Here is a 21486-nt window from a genome sequence, read left to right as displayed (position 1 = left end):
TCAGTTTGGGGTCATCAGTAAATGTCACTAATGTCATGTTGGTCATCATCTCATACAAAGAGAGCTGTTGCTGTTAAGAAGATTAAACTTGGAGGAGGAGGAGGAGGAGGAAAGGGGAGGAGAGAGGAGAGGGACTGAAGAGGAGGAAGAGGGGAGATGAGAGAGAGGGGGGGGGGGAGGAGGAGAAGAAAGGAGAGGGGAGGAGGAGGAGGAGAGAGGAGGAGTCATCAAGAGGAGGAGGAGGTGGGGGAGAAGAGAGGAGGAGGAGAGAGGAGTCATCAGTTGAAGCTGCTCTGATATTAAACTGTACACATACTGTAACACACTGAACTGTAATCTGTGAGGGATTATCAGGAATTACAGGATCAAAATGATTAATTATTTAGTGACACTGACATCAACTTTCCTCATTTTATTGGCATATTTATTAAACTGTAAAAAAAAAAAAAAAAATCCAGATAGAGGCTTTCTCTACTCGGCAAATAAAGAAATAAATACATAAGTAAATAAATAAATGTATTTATTTGACAAAAAAGAAAAATTTTACTCTCTTTTTTCATTTTTTTTTAATTATAGCAGTTTTTAGTGCATAAATAAAACATTCAGTAATGTTATACAACAACTGATACAAATAGACTTACCCATTTTGGTATTCAAGGGAATTTAGTTAAAGTACTGTAACTTTTATTATTTTTATTATTATCATTATTATTTGTTTTATTTAATACGATAAAGATTAGCCTTGTATCACAGTATGAATACTTTAACAGAAAATAACATAAATTCAGACACATTTTTTAATAATCCTGCAGGAATTCATTGTGAACTCGTGGTATTGAATCAAACAGCAGAAATGTCCCAGCATGCCTCTGCAGTTTGAAGAAAAGTCCAAGAAATACATTAAAAGTTCCAGGAAAGAAATGTTCAAATGGAAGTTCACTGAATTCAACGTCAGAGCAAATACTCACAGGTGTTGTGTGCCATCTAGTTGGAAGTCTGGATATTACACCAACACTCACCTGTTGCACTTCTGTGATCTGGAAATTAAAAATAATAATAATAATAATACATTTAAAGGGCTTAATTTTGACCGAAGGGTTTTACAGTATCTCATGAATAGCAGAGCTTAAACTTAAAACTTGTGTGTGTGCTTGAATCTCTGAAGTCTGCTGAGCTTCAGTACATGAAGTCAATACTTCTACATTTGACTACAAAGGAGGAGGAGGAGGAGGAGAGAGGAGTCATCTGTTGAAGCTGCTCTGATATTAAACTGTTCACATACTGTAGCACACTGAACTGTAATCTGTGAGGGATTATCAGGAATTACAGGATCAAAATTATTAATCAATAAGTGACACTGACATCAGATTTACTCAATTTATTGGCATATTTAGTCAATTTAAAAAATATATATACTTTCCAGATAGAAGCTGTCTCTACTCTGCAAATAAATAAATAAACTAATTTGACAAGAAATAAAAACTTTACTCTCTTTTTTATTTTATCTTTTAAATAATTGCAGTTCTTTTACTGCATAAATAAAACATTGAGGTCTGTTATACAAGAACTATTACAAATAGACTTACACATTTTGGTATTCAAGGAAAACCAGTGAAATTACTGTAACTTTTTATTATTAGCATTAATTGTGATATTTAATATGATAAAGAGGAACCTAATATCACAGTAGGAATACTTTAACAGAAAAAACATAAACAGTTACAGTTTACAGTATCTCCTGAACAGTTTTACTGCACAGTGAGTACTTATACTTTCAAAACTTTAAGCACATGTTGTTGGTAATATAAACTTTGACCTCAGAAGTTTTGGTTTTGAAAGCAGGACTTTTAGTTGTATTGGATTATTTTTACAGTGTAGTAGTAGTATTAGTTCGCTACATTCAAGGATGTGAATACTTGTAAGTGAAAGTTTGTGAGCGGCGGTTGAGCTGCAGTCGAGACAAGTCTCTCTGTTTCTCTCTAAAGAAACTTTATGAACTTAAAATAATATGTACTTCAACGTAATATCACTTTTTTTTAATATTCTGACATTTTATTCTTCTGAGAAAACTGACTACAATACTTATATTACTCACCTAAGACTAAATTGCACTCACTAAGGTGAAGTTTATTAATAACAGCGATGTATATACACAATGATATTACTGTCTTACTAAACAAATTAATGCAATCCATATGATTTTAATGTCCATATTCTGGTTCCATAACAAAAAGTTACCTTTAAAGAGCTGAACCATAAAATATTTATCAAGTCTATGAACTGAACAGAGTAACAAGTGATGTTTTTTGTGAATTAATCATTTGAAAGAACGTATTGTACTTTTGTACTTAAGTAAAACTACAAAAGTATCAGCATCAAAATGTACTTAAAGTACCAAGAGTAAAAAAAATGTTATGTAGAATGGTCCCACTCAGATTGTTTTATATATTCTAAATATATAATTAGATTATTATTATTATTATTATTATTATTATTATTATTATTGATGCATTTATGTAAGCAGTGTCCTAGTTTTGTAAAGACAGGGCTCATTTATCTACATAATATACTGTTGTAAGATTTAATTTAAAAATAAAAAAAGTCTAATCACTTTGAATTTATCATATATTTCATGTTAAATCTCGACCTGTGAAGTTACTAAAGCTGTCAGCTAAATGTAGTGGAGTAAAAAGTACAATGTTTCCCTATAAAATGTAGTGGAGTAGAAGTAGAAAGTTACATAAAATGGAAATACTGAAGTAAAGTACAAATACCTCAAAAATTGGACTGAGTAAATGTACTTAGTTACTTTCTCTCATCACCTCCTGCTCTCTCTTCTCTCTTCCACTCACACATCTACTGTCCTGCCTCTTAAAGGAGCCGCTACTCTTACAACAACTCACTTCTGCTTTCATACTTTCAGCACATTTTGTTGGTTATACTTACTTTGACTTCAGTCAGGTTTTGAATGTAGGACTTTTCCTTTTAGTGGAGTATTTTCACAGTGCAGTATTAGTACTTTTGCTTCACTAAAGGATCTGAATACCTCCTCCACCCCTCCTTCTTTGTCTCTGCTCCACGTCAACTTTCCAGAAATGAAACTGAAAGTTAGTGAGCGACAGCAGAGCTGCAGTCGAGACAAGTCTCTCTGTTTCTCTCTAAAGAAACTTTCAACTGAATCCAGCAGGTTTTTCTCAACAACAGCAGCAGAATCTGTGTCAAACACTGGTGAGTAAACTGTCCTACAGAGACAAAATACACTCACTGAAGATTTAGTCAAAGTTTAGTTCAAACCACAAACTGACTGTTTTACATCTGTTTGACCATAAAATGAATATTACACCATAAATATGTGTCAATTTAGTTTTTTTTAAAAGTGTGAATTTAGTCAGAAAAACTAAACAGAGGTAAAAACCAAACCACAGTGAGTGAACTCTGACTAGTTAAGTTCAGACAGAATACACTCACAGCTAGCATTAGCATTAGCTTCAGCTAGGGCAGGGGTGAGCAACATGTGACTCTTCAGACTGTCTGCTGTGGCTCCCTGTGGCTGTGACAAAAAAATGATACCATATGAAACAGTTATTTCTTTACATTTGTAAATGCTATAGGCCAAAAACAATTTTATTCTTCAATTGTTTCATCATTAAAAAAATATTTTAATATTTTAGTTAACTAAAAAATGCATCATAGCTTACAAAAGCCTCCGACCTGGAACCTTTACCTCTAAATTTTGACAACTTTAAGTCTAGTTTTGAGTTTCCCTACAGATATTTATTCGGTATACAGCCTCTCATTTACACTTGTTTCCTTTCTGCATTCAAAATCATGTTAATAAATGCTCAATATGAGCTATTAATAATGTTGGTAGGCTTATTTAAACGTAGTAGGCTGTTTAATTTTCATTTTAAGGCTCAGAATAAGGTTTGCGGCTCCATTCCGACATATTTTCTCTTTTTAGGTCAACAGTGGCTCTTTTGTTAGTAAAGGTTGCTGACCCCTGAGCTAGGGAGACCAGGGGCCTTTCTCAGTTCTCTTATTTTATGTCTCCTCCCTCCTCTCTCCTCGCTTGAACCGGAAGAACTTTGCGTGCTCCATCTTTATTTCTATCCCAGCTCTTATTTGTTCTTGGAGGATGGAGGAGGGATATCAGAGGAGCCATGAGCGAGGATACATGAGAGCATCCTATGCGGAAGTCTTTTACCAGTCAACACGCCCCCTTACTGGATATCGGTTATTGATTAGACGCTGCAGCTGATCGGACTGATTTTATACATCGCAGCATCACTGTAGTTTCATACCGCAGTTAAAACAGATTACAGATTAAACTCAAGTGTGTCACTCAAACGTTTTATATTTCATTGATCTTCTGATTCACTATGTTGTCTAAAATCTGTTTTTATTGTGGGTCTAAACAACAAAAAGACTACAAACATCTTTCTACATTTATAATGATTGAAAATAAAAATCCTTCTAGAAGCTTTTTTCCTTTCATGATCTATTATTTCCACCATTCAAATTTGTTATGGATACTATTCTAGTAAAAATAAATACATTTGAGAGTCTGTCTGTCAGCAAGAAATGCTTTTACATCGTTTGTCCCACGTGAGGCTGATCATTCCTGAGTGTAGGTTTGATAAGAGTGACATAATTTATATTTTCCCTTAATCATCTAACCCAATAAAACATTGGCCGGTGTTCAGCAGACACCACAATCATATTCTGGGATATTAGATATTGCATTCATGACCAGGATAGTCTATATACAGAAGCAGATAATAATAAATAAACTATATAATATAAACACATTCCTGTGCCTCTGAGCAGGACACAGTTCACAGTATAAATACACAATGCAGGTTGTTATTCATGTGAAGCTGTTTGTTAAACAGAAAACACTTGAATTCACATGAATGACGCAAATGAGGGTAATGAGGATGCTAATAAGGGAAATGAGAAAGGCCCCAGATGTCCCTCTTTATGTGAAAGTGAACTGTATCGTTATGTATTGTATTTTTTACTCCACTAAATTAAGATGCCAGCTTTAGTTACTTTAAGGTCGAGATTTAATCTGAAAAACATGTTACATTTTAAATTATTACACTTTTTTTTTTTAATTCAATCAAATAACAGTATGTTAAGTAGTTAAAGTTACCCTACCTCGACAAAGTAAAACCCTGCTTACATAAAAGTATCAATAATAATAATCTAAGAATATATTTAGAATATGTAAAACAATCTGAGTGGGTCCATTCTGCATAACTCTGCTGAGTACTTTTACTTTTGATACTTCAAGTACATTTTGATGCTGATACTTTTGTACTTTTACTTCAGTAAGTTTTAAATGCAGGTAATTTTGCAATGAGGTATTTGTACTTTTACTTAAATAAAGGATCTGAATACTTTTTTTCCACCACTGGTCCGGTGCAGGTTAACCTCTCACCGTCTTTATTCTACGGCCAACAAAGAAAGTTATGAGTCACCAAAACGTCATAATATGCAGATCTTAACAGAATATGATGGAAACTAAGAAAAAGGAAAGAAAATGCAGAAGCATAAAATAAGAAAATACCTTAACTTATTTATCAATTTTTACTTGGAGATGGGGGTTGGGTATGACACAAACATACATTTTCTCTCACATTTGGTTTGTTGGGATCTGGTCAGCCTGGTTTAAGCTAATTTACAGACTTAACATTCATTTTACTGTAAACACTGATGCAAAAACCAGCTTTCATCCAGTGGAAATATCTAGTTGTTGTTGAGTTAATCCTTAGAAGAGCTGGATGGAAATTATATCTGCTTTACAGTTTTTCTCGATTGCTAAGACACATTTCTTGAAAGCTGCTCTCCTTTTCTCTAAACTGTGAACACAAAACCCAATTTTCAAGCTACATTTACAAAACCTCAAACTCTTCTTGCAAAACCAAACTTTCACCTCAAAACAGTTCAATCTGTGCTCAAAACTGAACTATGTTGTGAAATCGTGCCCCGAGTCAATCAAAATTAAAAACACTCCTAAACACTACATAGAAAAATAGAAAACACAATGCTCAGGACATGAAGCTGGAGAAATACATGTTCATTGTTCACTGTAAGCTAAATGCATGTTGCAGAAAATATACATGAAATACTAGGCCTACAAACAGACCAACCCTCCATTACAATACTACAGTACATTGGTACAGTGATGTACTGAAACATATATTTACTTACAGTATACTATGGTACAGTATATAGTATGTCATACAGTAATTGCGGTCAACATTTACATACTGTACTATAATGTCAAAAAAGGTAATTACCTGTTCTCTTCTCTAAATCTTCGGATTATGGTGGACACAGTGAATCTACTGATGTTTGGCTGTACCCTTTGTCCCGCCTCCCTCATGCTCATACCATGAACAAGAACATGGTCAATCACAGTAGCTCTGATTTCATCAGATATTACTGTTCTTTGTCTTCGCTTACCACCTCAACCACCTCGATCACCTCTCACACGAACTCTTCCTCTCAGATTTCTATCCATCGTAGGGCCTCACAAACAGTGCTCTCTGAACTGCCTTATATGTTCCCTCACATCATCAGCCACAAGTGTGATACATTTTGAGTTGTTGTGTTCAAGTGGTGACACTTGTGCTTTAATTGTGTTTGACTTTTGTCACCTGTGCTCACCATTATGCAGCACGGGTGCATCACTATGAAAATGTGTTAGCAAGTTGTGTCTAAACAGGTGAAAAGTGCTTATGGTTTTGCCAAAAGAGTGATTGATTCAATCAGTGGGTTCAGGCAACTGAGCATTTGGTTCAGACAATAGGGTTTAGTGTTTTAGCAATTGAGAAAAACTGTAAATGCATGTTCACATCAAATTTGGAAACATCTAGTATTTCCAGTGAATTGTCCCAAGTAACAAACTTGGGACAATTCACTGGAAATACTAGATGTTTCCAAATACTCAAAAGATGTGTATTTATATTTATGTTTTTTCATACTTCTTGTCCTCAGAGTGTAGATATGTCTGCTGCTGCCAGCTGTCTGCTGACTGAAGATCAGTTTCTGTGCTCCATCTGTCTGGATGTGTTCACTGATCCAGTCACCACACCATGTGGACACAACTTCTGCAAAACCTGCATCACTGAACACTGGGATAAAAATGTCCAGTGTCAGTGTCCCAACTGCAAAGAAGTTTTTGATTCAAGACCTCAACTGCGGGTCAATACTTTCATCTCTGAGATGGCTGCTCAGTTCAGACAGTCAGCTCAACAGAAAGTCAGCAGCAGCAGCTCAGAGCAGCAAGTTTCTGAACCAGGAGAAGTTCCCTGTGATGTCTGCACTGGAACCAAACTGAAGGCCCTGAAGTCCTGCCTGGTGTGTCTGGAGTCCTACTGTGAGACTCACCTGGAGCGTCATCTGACAAGGTCCCGTCTCAAAAGACATCAGCTGATCGACCCTGTGGAGAACCTGGAAGACAGGATATGTCCGGAGCACGATAAACTGCTGGAGCTGTTCTGTAAGACCGACCAGACGTGTGTCTGCATGCTCTGCACTCATTCAGACCACAAGACACACAATGTTGTTCCTCTGAAAGAAGAATATGAAGGAAAGAAGGCCGAGCTGGGGAAGACAGACGCTGAAATTCAGCAGATGATCCAGAAGAGACGACTGAAGATTGAGGAGATCAAACACTCAGTGGAGCTCAGTAAGGAAGATGCAGACAGAGAGACAGCAGATGGTGTTCAGGTCTTCACCGCTCTGAAGGAGTCTGTTGAGAGAAGCCAGGCCGAGCTCATCGACACCATCAAAGAGAAGCAGAAAAAGACAGAGAAACAGGCTGAAGGCTTCATCAAAGAGCTGGAACAGGAAATCTCTGAGCTGAAGAAGAGAAGCGCTGAGGTGAAGCAGCTCTCACAGTCTGAAGACCACCTCCATCTCCTCCAAAGCTTCACCTCCCTGAACGCTGCTCCACCCACCAAAGACTGGACAGAAGTCAGCGTCCGTCCATCTTCATATGAGGGGACTGTGAGGAGAGCTGTGAATCAGCTGAAGGAGACGCTCAGTAAACAGATGAAGAAGCTGAAGCTGAAGAGGGTCCAGCAGTCTGCAGTGGATCTGACACTCGATCCTGATACAGCACAACCTGAACTCATCCTGTCTGATGATGGAAAACAAGTTAAAGACGGTGATGTAGCGAAGAATCTGCCAGACAACCCAGAGAGATTTGATACTTGTGCCTGTGTCTTAGCAAAGCAGAGTTTCTCTTCAGGAAGATTTTACTACGAGGTTCAGGTTAAAGGGAAGACTGACTGGACTTTAGGAGTGGTCAGAGAGTCGATCAACAGGAAGGGAGACATCACACTGTCACCTCAGGATGGTTACTGGACAATATGGTTGAGGAATGAAAATGAGTACAAAGCTCTTGCTGGCCCTTCAGTCCTTCTCTCCCTGAAGTCTCGGCCTGAGAAGGTGGGGGTGTTTGTGGATTATGAGGAGGGTCTGGTCTCCTTTTATGACGTTGATGCTGCAGCTCTTCTCTACTCCTTTACTGGCTGCTGCTTCACTGAGAAACTCTACCCATACTTTGGTCCATCTCCTAATTTTGCTGGTAAAAACTCTGCCCCTCTGATCATCTCTCCTGTCAACCACACTGAGTAGAACAACTGTTTGATTTTCCACAAAAACATTCACTATCAGTTAATGTAATAAATGTGTGTTTGCTGGTTACATAAACTGTTAATTGTTGATTTTGCAGATTCTGATCACTGCATTTCCCCCCATTTTTTTCTTGAAATTCAGTCTGATTTATTTTAATGACTGCATTTCCTGCCTTCAAGACGGTTCAATCATCAGAACAATGTAATCATAAAAAAGAAGCTTTAAATGTCTGGGTGCTAAATCCAAAACTTTTTCTTGTCTGATTATAGTTTATATAAGAAGAGTTTCATATTGACACAAATTACTCAAGAAAGTCATGAAACACATTATATGTTAATGGAAGCTTTTCAAAATAAGGTGAACATTTTGTACATATTTGTTCATAATTAATTTAAACATTAAGAAAATCTTATATGTAACCATTTAGCTGCAGTAGTTTTACAAATCCGAGAAAAAATGGCTCAACTGTCTGCTGTGTTATTTTTATTTTGTGAATAAATTCTGTATAAATGAATCAAAAAAAGGCAGTTTCAACTCCATTAATTTTTAAGTACCTCAAAATTGTTCCACATTTCAAGGATTTTTTCCCTTCAGTTTAATCTTCCTGCTGTTGGTGTGATTAAGCTCCATTACACAGTTAGAAGAGGCAACATGATTTATTTCAGATCTGCAGTAGAACTTTGTATTAGTTTTACTTACATAATGTTTTAAGGTGGATTATTAAACTCTACCAACGAAGAAATAAAACGCTGACATATTTGATGTATTTAATATTTGCAGTTCTGGCTGTTTTTATGTTGAAATATATCAGTTTTTATTAAATTAAAGGACCCTACCCTTAAAATGAGCGGAGAAATATTAAAATTAAAGACAAAAATAAAAAGAGAAGATGAAAATTTGGTGACATCAGTAAATGTCACTAATGTCATGTTGGTCATCATCTCAAACAAAGAGAGCTGTTGCTGTTAAAAGATTGAACTTGGAGGAGGAGCCGGAGGAGGAGGAAAGGGGAGGGATGAGAGGAGAGGGACGGGGAAAAAAAGAGGAGGAGGAGGAAAGAAGAGAAGGAGAGAAGAGGAGGAGGAGGGGAGAAGGAGGAGGAAAGGGGAGGGATGAGAGGTGGGGGAGGAGGTGAAAACAGAAGGAGGAGAGAGGAGGTGCTCTGATATTAAACTGTTCACATACTGTTGCACACTGAACCGTTATCTGTGAGGGATCATCAGAAATTACAGGATCAAAATTATTCATCATTAAGTGACACTGACATCAGATTTACTCAATTTATTTAGCCTGGGTATACCCAGACTGCCTTGCGCGCTCGAATTTAATTTCGAACCTCCAGGCAGTCTGGAAACCACGGGAGTTTCTTAGCCCTGTTTTAGGGATCCAATCACAGAGCGGGGAGGGACGGTGAGACGATGACGCGTACTACTCGGCACTTGGAAGTTTTCCGGATCCAACATGGCTGCTGCAGACGCGAAACTCTCTTTAGCTGTAGACGGTGTTTTAAATAGTTTAGAGCGAAAGTTGAAAGGCGAAAGGTCTCTCGGCGGCTCCGCTGTCCCCCGGCTGGTAGCGAGATCACCGGTACCGGGGCTATTAGCGCCGCACCGGCGGTCTCGGGGGCTCGTTGCGCCGAGCCGGCGAGACGGTCGGTCACCGCCGGTGATCTCGCTCCGAATCGGGGGACAGCGGAGCCGCCGAGAGACCCGCAGCAGCTTGTTTGTTGCCCATAAAATCAGTGGATGTGTGTGGCAGAATGACATGAGGGGGAATAAAGCGTGAAAATAAATAATCTTGCAGAAAGCGAGAACTGGAGAAGCAAAGCAGCAAACAACACTCTCTCACAGACACACACACAACAAACATCCATCTCTGTTGCTCTACTACGTCATCTGGTATAACTGATCTGATTGGCTAAGAGCTACCTACAGACGCTTTGATAGACATTCTAAGCGCCCAATAAACGACTCTGGAGGATCGTAAACCACACCTCCTCTACGGAAAAAAGCATTGAAGGTGTCCAGACCTAATCTCCAATGAGATTTGGTCTGGTGTTAGCCAGGCTACAATTTATTGGCATTTTTATTAAAATTTAAAAATATATATTATTCAAGACAGAAACTGTCTCTACTCGGCAAATAAATAAATAGATAAATACAAAATAAAATAAAAACTTATTTGACAAATAAGAACAAAAATACACTTTTTAAATTATTTTTTAATAATTTCAGTTTTTTAGTGCATGAATAAAACATTGAGGTATGTCATACAAGAACTAACATAAGTAGACTAATATATTTTGGTATTTAAGGGAATTCAGTTAAAGTACTGTAACTTTTATTATTATTAGCATTATTATTTGTGTTATTTAATATTATAAAGACAAACCTAATATCACAGTAGGAATACTTTAACAGAAAAAAAACAGTTACAGTTTACAGTATCTCCTGCACAGTGAGTACTTACACTTTTAAAACTTTAAGCACATTTTGTTGGTAATACTTACTTTGACCTTAGAAAGGTTTTGAAAGCAGGACTTTTCGTTGTAGTGGAGTATTTTTACAGTGTTGTAGTAGTATTAGTTTTTTTTTAAAGATATTTTTTTGGCCATTTTTTGGGCTTTATTGATAGGACAGAGTGAAGGGGGAGACATGCGGGAAAGGGCTCCGAGTCGGATTCGAACCCGGGCCACTCGCTTACGAGGACAATGCCACTATGGTACGCGCTCAACCAGGTGTGCCACCGGGAACGCCCTGAAGTAGTATTAGTTAGCTACATTAAAGGATGTTAATACTTCCTCCACCACTCCTTCTTGGTGTCGGGCCACTGGGAGGTGGAGCCACAGTGAATCAGGTGAGCTTTAACTCACCTTTCCTGAAATGTAAGTCAAAGTTAGTGAGCGACAGAGACAAATCTCTCTGTTTCTCTCTAAAGAAACTTTCAACTGAATCCAGCAGGTTTTTCTCAACAACAGCAGCAGAACCTGTGTCAAACACTGGTGAGTAAACTGTCCTACAGAGACAAAATACACTCACTGAAGATTTAGTCAAAGTTTAGTTCAAACTAGAAACTGACTGTTTTTCCTCTGTTTTACCATATAATGAATATTCCACCATAAATATGTGTCAATTTAGATTTTTGTGTAAACTTAACTAGAATTACGAAACAGGTAAAAACCAAACCACAGTGAGTGAACTCTGACTAGTTAAATTCAGACAGAATACACTCACACCTAGCATTAGCATTATCTTCAGCTAGGGAGACCAGGTGTCCCTCTTTATGTGAGACTGAACTGCATTTTTATCCCTCGTCCAACATATTGAGACAATGTGCCACATTTAGATTGGCACTCGTTTTCTAAAAATCAAACCATGACAGGAGCAGCCACTTTTCTAAAGTCTGGCTATTGTCCAATGGGTGTGGAGGAAGCAGGACGGACTGTCATCATGGAGCTGTTTGATGTCAATGAACAAACCGTCATTTATGTAACTTTATACTTCTAGTCCACTACATTTTGGAGGTAAATATTGTACTTTTTTACTGCCTGCTTATAGCCTGGCTAACACCAGACCAAATCTCATTGGAGATTAGGTCTGGACACCTACAATGTATTTCTCCGTAGAGGAGGTGTGGTTTACGATCCTCCGGAGCCGTTTATTGGGCGCTTAGAATGTCTATCAAAGCGTCTGTAGGTAGCTCTTAGCCAATCAGATCAGTTATACCAGATGACGTAGTAGAGCAACAGAGATGGATGTTTGTTGTGTGTGTGTCTGTGAGAGAGTGTTGCTGCTGCTTTGCTTCTCCAGTTCTCGCTTTCTGCAAGATTATTTATTTTCACGCTTTATTCCCCCTCATGTCATTCAGCCACACACATCCACTGATTTTATGGGCAATAAACAAGCTGCTGCGGGTCTCTGGGGGCTCCGCTGTCCCCCGATTCGGAGCGAGATCACCGGCGGTGACCGGCGGTCTCACCGGCTCGGCGCAACGAGCCGCAGAAACCGCCCGTGCGGCGCTAATAGTCCCGCTACCGGTGATCTCGCTACGAGCCGGGGGACAGCGGAGCTGCCGAGAGACCTTTCGCCTTTCAACTTTCGCTCTAAACTATTTAAAACACCATCTACAGCTAAAGAGAGTTTCGCGTCCGCAGCAGCCATGTTGGATCCGGAAAGCTTCCAAGTGCCGAGTAGTACGCGTCATCGTCTCACCGTCCCTCCCCGCTCTGTGATTGGATCCCTAAAACAGGGCTAAGATAATCGCCTCGTTGCCAGACCGCCTGGAGGTTCGAAATTAAATTCGAGCGCGCAAGGCAGTCTGGGTATACCCAGGCTAGCCTGCTTAACCCTCAGGGCCCACTTTAATTTACTACCCTTTCGAGCCCTTTGGGCTGAAAATGTCCACCTCCAAAAAATGCTATAAAAACTTTACAGATTAATATTTTTTTCTACTTTTTTCTGCATAAACCAACTTCTGCCCTGCTCAAAACTATTAAACATTCAAATATTTTGAGGATTTTAACCCTTAAATGCCAGTTTGATTGCATGATGTCACTGATGTTTTATATGAAAAAAACACAAAAATGTAGTTATTTTTCATATAATATTTTTTTTTTGGCTGGGGCATTGGTTTTTATCACAGTCTTGGATATGTCAAAGATTAAGAACAAAATTGATTTTGATGCATTTTTAGTTTTTGTGTAGTCTCAGGCTACGTTTACACGAGGACGGTCTGAACAGAAGACGCAAAAGTGGCGTCGCGTCTTCACTTTTTATTCCTCGTTTAGACGAGCATTTTCGGGAGCAAACTTGCGTGCATACGGTGACACAAAAGTGTGTGAAATTCGATTGTATGCATGCCAGGCGGCATCACTTCAAGCGATAAGAGCATCTTTGGTCATGCAAAAGTTTTCACGCCACACATTTTCATCAGCTACTTCTTCCACAAAGTTTTCCACCATCCACTAGATCTCCCAGGTCTCGTTCACAGCCTTCTGGCTCGCCTCGGACGAATTGCTGCATCCAAAATGTGATAGAGGTAATTACAGATCCTTCTCTGTTCAGTAATACTATCTCTACATATCCTGTACATTTGGTGGAAAGACCCCTGTAAGTTTATTAGAGCTGCCAGAGCAGCTTGAAGGTCTGACGCATGGAAATAATCCCATGTTTGTTTATTTCCCTGTACTGGAGCATGTATGTGACGTAAACACATACGTGACGTGAGCAGATCTGAGCAGAGTTTTGCGTCTTGGCAGTGTAGACGGACACGATACGGTGGAACGTATTTAACTTTTCCACTTTGGAAGGTGGTTTCAGATTTTTGCGTCTTTAAGCCCCAAAAACGCCGTCACCGTCTAAACGAAAGGCACTTCCGATAAAATATTTTGTCGTTTTTACCCGTGAGCGTCCTCGTGTAAACAGGGCCTCAGATTTAAAATGTAATACCCTTTCAGGCCCTTTGGGCTGAAAATGTCCACTTCAAGAAAAATGCTATAAAAACTTTACAGATTATTTTTTTTTTCTACTTTTTTCTGCATAAACCTCTTAAACAACTTCTGCCTTGCTCAAAACTACCAAACATTCAAAGATTTTGAGGATTTTAACCCTTTAAATACCAATTTGATTGCATGATGTCACTGATGTTTTATATGAAAAAAACACAAAAATGTAGTTATTTTTCATATAATATATTTTTTTTGGCTGGGGCATTGGTTTTTAATCACAGTCTTGGATATGTCAAAGATTAGCAACAAAATAGATTTTGATGCATTTTTAGTTTTTGTGTAGTGTCAGATTTAAAATGAAAAAAAACCTTTTTGGCCACTTGATGGCAGACATGTCCACTTCTAAATAACGCTTTAAAAATATTACTGATATATAATTTTTTCCAACTTTTTTGGATTAAATCTTTCAATCAACTTCAGTCCTGATAAAAACTATCAAATATTCAATTATTTTCAGGATTTTAACCCTTTAAATGCCAGTTTGATTCCATGATGTCACTGTTTTTCAAAGAAAAAACAAACAAGTTAATAGATCATTTTTGGCTGGGGCATTTATTGGGGCATTTATTTTTTATCACAGTCTTGGCTATGTCAAAGATTAGCAACAAAATTGATTTTGATGCATTTATAGTTTTTTTGTGTAGTGTCAGATTTAAAAATGTACTACCCTTTTATGGCAGACATGTCCACTTCCAAAAACACTATGGCCCTCATTTATCAAACGAGCGTACGTCAGAAAGTGGGCGTAAGATGATTTCTACACAAGCCTCGGCATTTATCAATTTGGACGTGAGCGGACGGTACGATCAGATCTCACGTCTGCTCTCAGCTCGTGTACGCAAATTTGAGTCAGTGTGAAGTCCACACGTCTGAGTCGGAGAGACTATGTATCGATGCCTGGAGCTGATAAAACTGTGGTGTTTTGATTTTTAATAGTGACAAACCAAAACATGTTTAGACTACATAATTTATCATTAAAACATAATCCAAAAATAAATACACCCTGCGATTATGAAATTCTTTAAACAGAATACCAGCCGAGGATATTAAATGTTGTTGTCTTCTGCTGTTTACTGTTATTATTATTATTATTATTATCCAGCTCCGACACCGGAGCGTCAGCTTCTCCTTCACCAGCGGTGCTGCCCGAATAGAAACATTTCCAATCAGCGCTGCCACACGCTCCTCTGACTAGGACATCATTATTAGTAAATGTAAAGAGGTGAATAATATATCTCCATCATAATAATAGCAATATTCGGATATTATATAGATTATTAGGCTTTATGTATCACGATGTAATTACTCAAACCTCGCCGAGAGTTTAATAGTCCGCTACTTTGCTGACAGCACCACTGATTTCCTTCTTTTTCACTTTTTATGCTGCCAAACAAAACTAGTTTGTTGTGTTGCTGCTGTTGGACATCAGCGTTTCACTTTCTGACTGAGAAATTCCTCTTCTTTTAGAATTAAAACTTACTTTAAAACATTGTTTACCTCCTTCAACAAAAAGCTGAAAACTTCTAAGTCTGTGCTCCAAATGTAAAATATTCAGTGAACTTGTTTGAGTTTATAACTATAAGTACTTTTATTTCATAAACCTCCGTCGCTGCGTATTTCTCTAATATGTCTATATTGCCCCTATTGTTAATTGTAACGGTGCACTTTGCTAATAAAGCTGACTTTAGAGGGTGAAAAAATCCTCTTTTTGGCCGTATTGCGCCCTTCAGTGTCGTAAACTCTGAAGGCGAGTCATCTGAATCCGGTATAGGGCGTGGTATTTAAATTACGTATGTTTCGAGCCGCCACATTTATCAACAGCCGATCATTCTTACGCTGGTTGGCGAGATACGATCGATTGATAAATCACACGTGAACCCTGTCGTAAGACGAAATATACACTCAGATCTGCGCTCGTTTCTACGCTCGCTTGATAAATGAGGGCCTATAAAAATATTACTGATATATATTTTTTTCAACTTTTTTGGGTTAAATCTTTTGATCAACTTCAGTCCTCATCAAAACCATCAAATATTGCATAATCATCAGGATTTTAACCCTTAAAATGCCAGTTTGACTACATTATGCTAATATTTCTTATGAAGCAGATTTGCTGTGTTTTGTTAGATGTGTGTGTGTGTTTGCTGTTTTGTGTGTCTTGACCTCACTGTAAAACTTGAAAAGTTACTACTGTCATACAAGGCATATATGCACTCTTCCAAGTCAATAAAAACATGGGCACTTAAAAAAAAAAAGCTACAGACAGTTTGTGACAGGACTCCAGCCAGGTGCAGAAACTTACAAACCGTCGTTTTTGTTTTCTCCACTGTGACCTCTTTGAAGTGTAGTAAAAGAAGAGGGACCATGTTTTTATTGACTTGAAAGAGTTAATATATGGCTCTATATGACAGGAGTAACTTTATTAGACATTACAAGTTTTACAGTGAGGTCTAGACACATGAAACAGCAAACACACACACACATCTAACAAAACACAGCAAATCTTGATTTCATAAGAAATATTAGCATAATGTAGTCAAACTGGCATTTTAAGGGTTAAATTCCTGATGACTATTTAATATTTGATCGTTTTGATTAGGACGGAAGTTGATCAAAAGATTTAACCCAAAAAAGTTGAAAAAAGATATATATCAGTAATAGTTTCATAGTGTTTTTGGAAGTGGAGATGTCTGCCATAAAAGGGTAGTACATTTTAAATCTGACACTACACAAAAAACTATAAATGCATCAAAATCAATTTTGTTGCTAATCTTTGACATAGCCAAGGCTGTGATAAAAAATAAATGCCCCAGCCAAAAATTATTTATTATATGGAAAATAACTAAATTTTTGTGTGTTTTTTATTTGAAAAACAGTGACATTATGGAATCAAGCTGGCTTTTAAAGGGTTAAAATCCTGAAAATAATTGAATATTTGATAGTTTTTATCAGGACTGAAGTTGATCAAAAGATTTAACCCCAAAAAGTTTGAAAAACATATATTTCAGTAATATTTTTAAAGCATTATTTAGAAGTGGCCATGTCTGCTATCAAGTGGCCAAAAAGGGGTTTTTAAATGTTAAATCTGACACTACACAAAAACTAAAAATGCATCAAAATCAATTTTGTTCTTAATCTTTGACCTACCCAAGGCTGTGATAAAAACCAATGCCCCAGCCAAAAATTCTCTCTTTTTTTAAAAAATTATTTTTCTTTTTGTGTTTTTTCTTTGAAAAACAGTGACATTGTGCAATCAAACTGGCATTTAAATAGTTAAAATTCTCAAAATCTTTGAATGTTGGTAGTTTTGAGCAAGGCAGAAGTTGTTTTAGAGGTTTATGCAGAAAAAAGTAGAAAAAAATATTAATCTGTAAAGTTTTTATAGCATTTTTTGGGAGGTGGACATTTTCAGCCCGAAAGGGCTCGAAAGGGTAGTAAGCTTGTACACAGTGTATTCTAGAGCCATTAGAAAAAATTAAATTTGAATTTCAAAATATATCAAGAAAGAAATCCTTCTTCTTAAAATCATGTCATTTTCAGTATCACAGCCAAAATTATTGCCAAAAATAAAGTGAAAAATTTCTGAAATGGCTGAAAATATCCTTAGTGGGCCCTGAGGGTTAAGTTACTTTTCATTTCAAGATTTCACATAAAAAATTTAAAAGATGATGTCTTTTTCTTTAATTAAACCCCGTAACAGTGTGTCAGGTAGTTAAATTAGCCCTAGACAAGAGTAAAATGCTGCTTACATAAATGCATCAATAATGATAATCCAATAATATATTTGGAATATATTTAAAAAATCTGAGTGGGTCCATTCTACATAACGATTACTTTCACTTTTGATACTTTAAGTACATTTTGATGCTGATACTTTTGTACTTTTACTTAGGAAAGTTAGCTGAATACCATTTCCAAAACTGGTCCAGTGCAGGTTAACCTCTCACCGTCTTTACAACTTTAAGCCCAACAGAGAAACTTACAGGTCACCCACGAGTCATAAGCTAAGCAGATCTGAAGACATTATGATGGAAACTAAGAAAAAAGAAAAAAAATGCAGAAACATAAACTAAGAAAATACTTTAACAGTTATTTATTAATTTTTAATTTGGGTTGGGGGTTCGACACAGACATACATTTTGTCTCACATTTGGTTTGTCAGCATCTTGTCAACCTGATTTAAGATAATTTACAGATAAAACATTGATGCAAAAATCAGCTTTCATCCAGTGGGAAGATCAGGGAGTAAATCCTTTGTGGGGCTGGATGGAAATTATATTAGCTTTAAATGCATGTTGACATGAAATTGGTGGTTGGGATGATTTTGGGTAAGCAATATTTTTATGATCAAATTGTTACTTGGGACAATTCACTGGAAATACTACACCTTCCAAAATATATGTATTTATAGTTATGTTCTTTTACCCTTTCTGTCCTCAGGGTGTAGATATGTCTGCTGCTGCCAGCTGTCTGCTGACTGAAGATCAGTTTCTGTGCTCCATCTGTCTGGATGTGTTCACTGATCCAGTCACCATACCATGTGGTCACAACTTCTGCAAAACCTGCATCACAGAACACTGGGATATTAATGTCCCCTATCAGTGTCCCAACTGTAAAAAGGTTTTCTACACCAGACCTGAGCTGCAGGTGAATACTTTCATCTCTGAGATGGCTGCTCAGTTCAGACAGTCAGCTCAACAGAAAGCCAGCAGCAGCAGCTCAGAGCAGCAAGTTTCTAAACCAGGAGAAGCTCCCTGTGACGTCTGCACTGGAACCAAACTGAAGGCCCTGAAGTCCTGCCTGGTGTGTCTGGAGTCCCACTGTGAGACTCACCTGCAGCGTCATCTGACAGTTTCACGCCTCAAAAGACATCAGCTGATCGACCCTGTGGAGAACCTTGAAGACAGGATGTGTCCGGAGCACGATAAACTGCTGGAGCTGTTCTGTAAGACCGACCAGACGTGTGTCTGCATGCTCTGCACCATTTCAGACCACAAGACACACAATGTTGTTCCTCTGAAAGAAGAATATGAAGGAAAGAAGGCCGAGCTGGGGAAGACGGACACTGAAATTCAGCAGATGATCCAGAAGAGACGACTGAAGATTGAGGAGATCAAACACTCAGTGGAGCTCAGTAAGGAAGCTGCAGACAGAGAGGCAGCAGATGGTGTTCAGGTCTTCACCGATCTGAAGGAGTCTGTTGAGAGAAGCCAGGCCGAGCTCATCGACACGATCAAAGAGAAGCAGAGAAAGACAGAGAAACAGGCTGAAGGCTTCATCAAAGAGCTGGAACAGGAAATCTCTGAGCTGAAGAAGAGAAGCACTCAGGTGGAGCAGCTCTCACAGTCTGAAGACCACCTCCACCTCCTCCAAAGCTTCACCTCCCTGAACGCTGCTCCACCCACCAAAGACTGGACAGAAGTCATCGTTCATCCATCTTCATATAAGGGGACTGTGGTGAGAGCTGTGAATCAGCTGGAGGAGACGCTCAGTAAACAGATGAAGAAGCTGTTTGAGGCTGAGCTGAAGAGGGTCCAGCAGTTTGCAGTGGTTCTGACACTCGATCCTGATACAGCACATCCCAAACTCATCCTGTCTGATGATGGAAAACAAGTTAGCTGTGGTGATGTAAAGAAGAATCTCCCAGACAACCCACAGAGATTTGATGATTGTGCCTGTGTCTTAGCAAAGCAGAGTTTCTCTTCAGGAAGATTTTACTACGAGGTTCAGGTTAAAGGGAAGACTGACTGGGATTTAGGAGTGGTCAGAGAGTCGATCAACAGGAAGGGACAAATCACATCGTCTCCTCAGAATGGTTACTGGACAATATGGTTGAGGAATGAAAATGAGTATGGTGCTTGTGCTGGCCCTTCAGTCCGTATCCCTCTGAAGTCTCGGCCTGAGAAGGTGGGGGTGTTTGTGGATTATGAGGAGGGTCTGGTCTCCTTTTATGACGTTGATGCTGCAGCTCTTATCTACTCCTTTACTGGCTGCTGCTTCACTGAGAAACTCTACCCATTCTTCAGTCCATCTCCCAATTATGCTGGTAAAAACTCTGCCCCTCTGATCATCTCTCCTGTCAATCACACTGAGTAGAACAACCGTTTGATTTTCCACAAAAACATTCACTATCAGTTAATGTCATAAATGTGTACTTACTGGTTATGTAAAGTGTAAACATAGTTGATTTAGCAGATTCTGATCAGTACATTTTTTCCCCACTTTTTTTTCCTTCAGATTCAGTCTGATTTATTTTAATGACTGCATTACCTGCCTTTAAGACGGTTCAATCATCAGAACAATGTTCTCATAAAAAAGAAGCTTTAAATGTCTGGGTGCCAAATTCAAAACTTTTTATTGTCTGATCATTGTTTATATAAGAAGTGTTTCATATTGACACAAATTACTCAAGACAGTCATGTAACATATTATATGTTAATGGAAGCTTTTCAAAATAAGGTGTTTTAAGGGTTTTATTTTGTGCCATGATAAATTAAAGGACACAATAAGGGATATTTTTCTGGTGTGTTTTCAGGGGTACATTTTGTACATATATGTTCACAATTAATTTAAACATTAAGAAAATCTGATCTGATCTTTAAACATTTAGCTGCAGTAGTTTTACAAATCAGAGACAAAAAAATGGCTCAACTGTCTGCTGTGTTATTTTTAGTTTGTGAATAAATTCTCGAATGAATGAAAAATAAGGAGTCTCCACATTTTTTTTATTGATTTAGTTATTTATGTAGTCATTTTTCTTCAGTTTCATCTTCCTGCTGTTGGTGTGATTAAGCTCCATTACACAGTTAGAAGAGGCAACGTGACTTATTTCAGATCTGCAGTAGAATTTTATATTAGTTTTATTGATGTAATCTTTCAGAATGGCTTATTAAACTCTAACATTGAAGAAATAAAACGCTGACATATCTAATATATTTAATATTTGCAGCTCTGGCTGTTTTTATGTTGAAATATATCAGTTTGTTATTAAATTTAAGGGCAGTACCCTTAAAATGAGAGGAGGAATATTAAAATTAAAGACAAAAATAAAAAGAGAAGATCACAGTTTGTGATATTAGTAAATGTCACTAATGGCATGTTGGTCATCATCTCAAACAAAGAGAGCTGTTCCTGTTAAGAAGATTAAAGTGATTAAATATTACCTTTCGTTTCCAGACTTCAAATTAAAAAGCTTAAAAACATGTAAAACCTGCTGTTAATGTTCACATTTCAAGCTCACGGTTGACTTAAAACATGTCAACAATGTAGATTACAGCAACACCCAAGAGAGGAGGGGAAGAAGAGAGGAGGAGAGAGAGGAGGAGGAG

The 21486-nt window shown here is 37.8% G+C and overlaps 2 protein-coding genes across 5 annotated transcripts; both read left to right on the top strand.

Annotated features, from left to right (window-relative positions):
• Positions 1-6978: 6978 nt before the first annotated feature.
• On the top strand, positions 6979-8925 carry LOC131973258 (E3 ubiquitin-protein ligase TRIM39-like). Of its 2 annotated transcripts, XM_059335216.1 has the most exons (2): positions 7015-7244; positions 7281-8925. In XM_059335216.1, exons 1-2 carry the CDS (start codon positions 7015-7017, stop codon positions 8650-8652), a joined length of 1602 nt encoding a protein of 533 aa, XP_059191199.1. In that variant the 3' UTR covers positions 8653-8925. The 2 variants fall into 2 exon arrangements, with proteins under 2 accessions (XP_059191200.1, XP_059191199.1); XM_059335217.1 differs by having other exon boundaries at positions 6979-8925.
• Positions 8926-18598: 9673 nt separating this feature from the next.
• On the top strand, positions 18599-20737 carry LOC131972653 (E3 ubiquitin-protein ligase TRIM39-like). 3 transcript variants are annotated; one of them, XM_059334310.1, is made up of 2 exons: positions 18608-18837; positions 18874-20737. In XM_059334310.1, exons 1-2 carry the CDS (start codon positions 18608-18610, stop codon positions 20252-20254), a joined length of 1611 nt encoding a protein of 536 aa, XP_059190293.1. In that variant the 3' UTR covers positions 20255-20737. The 3 variants fall into 3 exon arrangements, with proteins under 3 accessions (XP_059190296.1, XP_059190293.1, XP_059190294.1); XM_059334311.1 differs by having other exon boundaries at positions 18608-18872; positions 18909-20737; XM_059334313.1 differs by having other exon boundaries at positions 18599-20737.
• The last annotated feature ends 749 nt before the right edge of the window (positions 20738-21486 follow it).

The sequence above is a fragment of the Centropristis striata genome, chromosome 6 (assembly GCF_030273125.1).
Source record: "Centropristis striata isolate RG_2023a ecotype Rhode Island chromosome 6, C.striata_1.0, whole genome shotgun sequence".
Taxonomy (NCBI): Eukaryota; Metazoa; Chordata; class Actinopteri; order Perciformes; family Serranidae; genus Centropristis; species Centropristis striata.
This window is presented reverse-complemented; position numbering and strand designations above follow the sequence as displayed.

Excerpts from the sequence above, each read along its gene's own strand:
- LOC131973258 (XM_059335217.1), top strand. The coding sequence starts at position 6,979 with ATGTTTTTTCATACTTCTTGTCCTCAGAGTGTAGATATGTCTGCTGCT.
- LOC131972653 (XM_059334313.1), top strand. The coding sequence starts at position 18,608 with ATGTCTGCTGCTGCCAGCTGTCTGCTGACTGAAGATCAGTTTCTGTGC.